The 5,612-nt window shown below is 39.2% G+C and overlaps 1 protein-coding gene across 2 annotated transcripts in view; it reads right to left on the reverse strand.

Moving 5' to 3' along the window:
- Window positions 1–5,612, reverse strand: part of MGAT4A (mannosyl (alpha-1,3-)-glycoprotein beta-1,4-N-acetylglucosaminyltransferase, isozyme A) — a 158,296-nt gene that overhangs the window by 65,546 nt on the left and 87,138 nt on the right. For both annotated transcript variants that reach the window (XM_019529468.1, XM_019529467.1), the window contains exons 4-5: window positions 4,567–4,707; window positions 1,606–1,739 (exon numbers count right to left, since the gene is read on the reverse strand). In XM_019529468.1, coding sequence (XP_019385013.1) covers window positions 1,606–1,739; window positions 4,567–4,707 — 275 coding nt within the window. The remainder of the gene's footprint in view (window positions 1–1,605; window positions 1,740–4,566; window positions 4,708–5,612) is intronic.

The raw sequence follows: 5,612 nt of genomic DNA on the forward strand, positions 1-5,612 counted from the left end.
CCCTGGGGGTCTTTAAGAGGAGGTTAGATGTACACCTTGCCAGGGTCGTTTGACCCCAGTACTCTTTCCTGCCATGGCAGGGGGTCGGACTCGATGATCTGCTCAGGTCCCTTCCAACCCTAGAAACTATGAAACTATGAAAAATAAATTTGGTATGACTTCTGAATGCAACAACACTCTTATTAACCTGCATCAGATGTACCAAAATCAATTTATTCAGCTAATGGAGAGTGAGAGCTACCCAGATGTAACATCCACATTGATGGCCATGGATGACAAGCATGAAATATAAAGAATGATATGACTTAAATTAGAACAAATGCGAGTCAATTTTAAGTTCTGAAGAAGGGTAATCAAGATGTTTAAAAGGAGACCTTTGAGTGTTATTAATTTTCTGTGTGCCCAAGAACAGAAAAAGAACCATTTGTATGTTTGCTGGAGTCCATCCTTAGTCTTTGAATGGTTCTCTTCTAAAAATAAATGCAGCCCTTGAACAGTGGTTGAAAAAAAGAAACAGTTTTCAATTGTCAATATATAACACAGGGGTCAGCAACATTTTTGGGCATAGTGCCGAAAGCACCCTCAACTTCAACTTGTAAGATGTTGGTGTGCCACAGGTGGATGATTGGGGAGCCATGAGGGGCCCAATCCTTGTGGCCCCTTCCCCTCCATCCACCCAGAAGCACATGTGCCAAGCAAAATGCCTATGAATGACACACTCTGGCACCCGTGCAGGGGGCTGCCTACACCTGATCTAATGGATGGTGTTTATAAACCCCTCACAGTGCTTCAAAAGCAAACTGTACTGTCAGGGATTGAAGGGAACCATACATTTATAAACTCTCTCATATTCTGTAAACTAGGCAACAAATTGCTAGGGAACGCACATACATCTAAAAAGAGAAGGTTTCCCAGCCCTTTCAGCTGATAAAACAATCTTCCCTAAGGAAGGCATGGTACCAGTATCCTTAGGAGCTTAGCTAGAAGATCCAGTACAGTTGGCAGCAATTAATTAGCTTTTCCAAAGTGTCCAATTAAATCCTATTTCAAAAATTTATCTTGAGTAGATTTACAAAAGAATAACTAATTTTGCAGGAGAAATTTATAACCCAAAAAAACAGAAAATCAAAGCAGTTGTCAGGAGTATTTGGCATTATAGACAAAATCCTCAGAGCAACTTTCAGCTTGAGCAGCAAGACTAGGCACTCAGCTGATATGCAAGGAAGGAATCCTACCCACAAGCCAGTAAAATCTGCATAAGCTACTTCAGTAGAATGGCAGCAGCTATGCTCTCCAGCCTCAGCACACAATGCCACACCTCAGTGCCATAACACTGGATAAATACATGAGAGGATTTGTAAAATAACAGATCTGCTGGATTTGCCTCCTTTCTCTCCTTACTATCAGAAAGCCATGCAATTACCTCAATAAATACATGCATAATTAACTCCACTTCTTCATGTCTTACCAGGAAACTAGGAATTTTTCTACAACTTGTCTTTTATAAATTGTTCAAAACAATTCTTAGAAAAAGCACAGCCAGCTGCTATGTGATACTAGTCATTAAGAAAGTTTAGAAGTGATGTGAAATATTTAAGTGATTACCTCTCCTATGAAGACAACCATAACACAATCCAATTTCTCTTCAGGAGACAATTTATCAATAAGAGAATGGAGAGTTTCTGTAAGATAAGACTTGACTTTTCTTTTCACTGTGGGAATTCCCATCACAATTGAAACTGTAAAATAAAAAGAGAAATGTACTTATAATTAGCTCATTTATAGACAAATTAGAAGATATAAAACTGTTGTATAACAGAGATTGAGAAATCCACAAAAAAGTATTAACAAACTGAGATAAGGCGGTAACCAACAATGTTTCAAAACATACCAAATCACTGATAGCATTACCGTATTTACCTAAATCCAAGACAACTCTGAATTTAAGATGATCCCTCAACTAATCAGAATTTATACGTGGAAAATTTATAAATCTTATAATTTTCCATGTATAGAATCTAATTATTGGAGGGTCATCTTAAATTCATCCAGGACTACTACCACAGGGAAAGCAGTGGCTGGGGAGCAAGCAACAGCAAGGGGTAAGTGGATGGATGGGTCAAGGAACCTGACCCCAGCCCTTGCCCGCCACTACCTGCCCACCCATCACTTATCCCTGCCTGCCCTGGCACCTGGCTGTCCCCACCAGTGCCTATAACTCCTAGTGCCTGACCTCCTCTGCCACTTGCCTCAACTGCTATCTGCCCCCATTGCTGTCTGTCCCCTCCAGTCTCTGCACCCCTCTGCCACCTGCCTCCCCCCCAGTCATATCCTCCCTCTCCACCACTGCTTACCTTTTGTTGGGGCTCTGGCTTCTGCCATGTTCCAGCCCAAGGCACGGATCACACGCTGACTCTGGCCCCTGCCCAAGCAGGCAGCAGTGGTTATGGCAACAGAAACAGCAGCTTCAGCCCCACCCCTGGAACCAGGTCAGAACTGGAATTGTCACTACCACTGCTGCTGTTGCAGGGTTGGACAGGGGCCAGAACCCTGAATGAGGGTAAGCAATGGTGGTGGGGTGGGGCAGAGGAAATGGGAGCAGATGGCAGGAGGGCATTGTGGTTGGGGGTGGAGAAACAGTAGGGGGAAGCTGAGGCTCTGACCACGAGCCTGGGTCAGGCTGTGGCTGGAACCACAATGGCCGTGTGCGCCCTGCCTTGTACTCGAATCCAAGATAAGAAGCTTTCCCCCCAAGTTTTAAAAGGAAAAATCTTCATCTTGAGTAAATATAGTATTACAGAATGCCCCCAATGGTTAAATCAAAAGCAGCCATACAAAAAAAGTACTAAATGCTTAAATGCTAAGAGTATTATTGTGCATTGTAAAGATGCATACCATTGTGGTGCATATCACTTATGGTTCCACTGTGATTTATGCAAATCACAACCTGTTTAGGGAGAGCTTAGCCTCCAAATATGGCACAACAGGCCTTTACAATTTAATTGTCTACGTAAGATTTAAGGAAAATGTCTACGAACTTTTGTACAGAAATTCCTTGTTTACCTTCCATTTTTTGGGGGTTCTTTTAGCTACATGACCAGTTTGGCCACTGATCAAATCCAGAGCCCCAGAATGGCCTTAACACTCCTCGCCTCCCAGGATCCCATCTCAGACCTCCTATTCTATATAAACTACCTCAAAATTCAACACTCACACCCCAACTGTATTGCTAATTCTGCATTCCCACCTCTTCCTGTCCTCCACATACCTATTTAACTTTCATGCCTCAACCTCCCCAAGGCCATCTCTTCCCCCAATATGATAGGGCTTGCCTCCATCCTGATAGGCAAGGGACAAATGGGATAAGCAAAACTGTGTGAAATACTATAAAGCCCAGTACGATTGGAGAGATCCCCCTCCATATACCTTAAATACACAAAATCAAACTAGATTTGGAAATAGTGGAAGGCATTCTGAACACATTTTAACTACTGCAGATATTAGATTCCATATTTAATAATATATATTCAGAACACAAAACAGAAGAAGAGCAGGATATAGACTGAACTTTTAACTGATTTTTTTCCTATTTTTAGCACTGTTGATTTTAATTAACATTTTTTTGCAATTTAAAATGTTGATATAGTTGATTATATGTTTGGTGTAAACAATTACAGAAGTCTGAGTCCTCCTCTTCCTGACTGCCAACATGCAGAGAATTTATTTCCATTTTGTTATAGAGAGAAACAGAATAAGTGAATAACACCTGATCCAGCACATCTGACAAGTAGATAAGCAACTTTTTAAAACTAGGAAATGAAAAATCAAATTAGAATACACAACATACACTAACTAGAACTGGTAATTCTATAATAAGCAGCTGAGCAAAACATGAAAGATTTGATTATGAAAATATTGGCAGAACCAGATTAAATGGTATACATGTGAATTTAATTCTTATACACAGACACGTTTCAAGCGATGTGGCCCGGTTGGGCTTTTTCTGGTTGAACGGCTACTGCTAGTAAGAGTATAATTCTATGGAGGCACAGCCAACCACAAGACTAGAAATGAGTACCAGGCTTTTCCCTCCCTAAACTAAACTGTATATTTTAATGAAATGATCAAATCCAATTAATCTTAGATGCCCAAAATGCCAAGTCCACTTGGTTTCACCATGAAATTTATTGCTGGGTGCACCAGAAACATAATTCCATGCTTAGTTTACTATATATAAGCCAAAGGGATAAATCTGATAGTATTTCCATGCTTTCTTAATTTTGTAAAACTAATGAAAAGAGAACACAAACTGACCCAAATGTAGCCATTCTTATTGTACATCTTACCACCTGGGACAGCATGTGATCTGAATTGGGCACTAAAGTGCAAAACTAAATGCAAACTCCTTTCATCTTGGATACAGTGAGAGCACTAATATACACTGATATCATAGAAGTAATGAGAGTTTTTGAGCTACCAAATAATAGAGTAAATTAGACTGCCAAAACCAGGACATTCTTTAAATGTATGTTTAATATACACATGATTTAAACTATACCAGCATACCTCCTGTTCGTCCAAGGCCAATCTGCACTGATGGTTGAAGACTTCCTTCATTCTTCAATAAGTGAGGCAAATGGTAATAAATATTTGGCACCTGAAGAGATTTTCTGCTTGTTAGCTCTTTTAGCAATTTCAGCGTTTCATCTGCAAACCCAATAATGCAGAAAATGCATCAGAATGGAAACAGTTTTATAGAGCTACAAGATGCATGCAATTTCAAGCCTGATGCTAATTGAAATAAAGCAAAATAAAATGAGGCATTTAAATCAGATTTGCGTACCAAAAAAGAAAAATATTATTTTTCATTTAAAAAGTCATACATGGGGGGTTTTAGTAGGCTTTTTTTTTCTGGAAACAAACAAAATTACAAGTGACAGTTACAAAATCCTGCAAGAAATAATATAATGGAAAAAGTTCTTACCTGTAGAGAATTTCCATACATTTTTTACCCAGAGTGGATCAAGATGCAAGGAAAAAAAATAAGAACACGCAGACAATTCTGAGTATTATGTATTTAGTTTCACAGGGCACATCAAAATGCAGCAACATAATCTTTAACTGAATATGTTTTTTAAACTGCAGGCATTTTTAAAACATATTTTACATAAAAGTATTTTTCATAAAAATAAAATTTCACGGCTTACAATAAAAAAAGCTAAAATTTGTGTACAATTTTGTAATAGAAATGCCCTCCACACAAAGCTGCACATTTAAATTATTTACTCAGTTTGAATATTAAAATCTAAATCAGTTTGTGAGGTTATCAGAGCCTGCTACATTTCAGATTACTTCCACAAAGGAGAACAGATGCAGATATCAGCTATGAAATTTCTTTGACAGCATGTAGCAACTCCCTCAAATCAAGTGCAAAACAGCAGCCAATATTTTTAATTAGAAAAAACTATAATATATTGACAGTCTCAAATCCTGTAAAGGTCAGGTTAGGTCACAAACTGGATTCACAGATTTCATAGACATTAGGGCTGGAAGGGACCTCGGGAGATCATCGAGTCCAGCCCCCTGCCCAAAGGGCAGGAAGTCAGCTGGGG

The sequence above is a fragment of the Crocodylus porosus genome, unplaced genomic scaffold (genome assembly GCF_001723895.1).
Source record: "Crocodylus porosus isolate Cpor-Errol unplaced genomic scaffold, CroPor_comp1, whole genome shotgun sequence".
Lineage (NCBI taxonomy): Eukaryota > Metazoa > Chordata > Crocodylia > Crocodylidae > Crocodylus > Crocodylus porosus.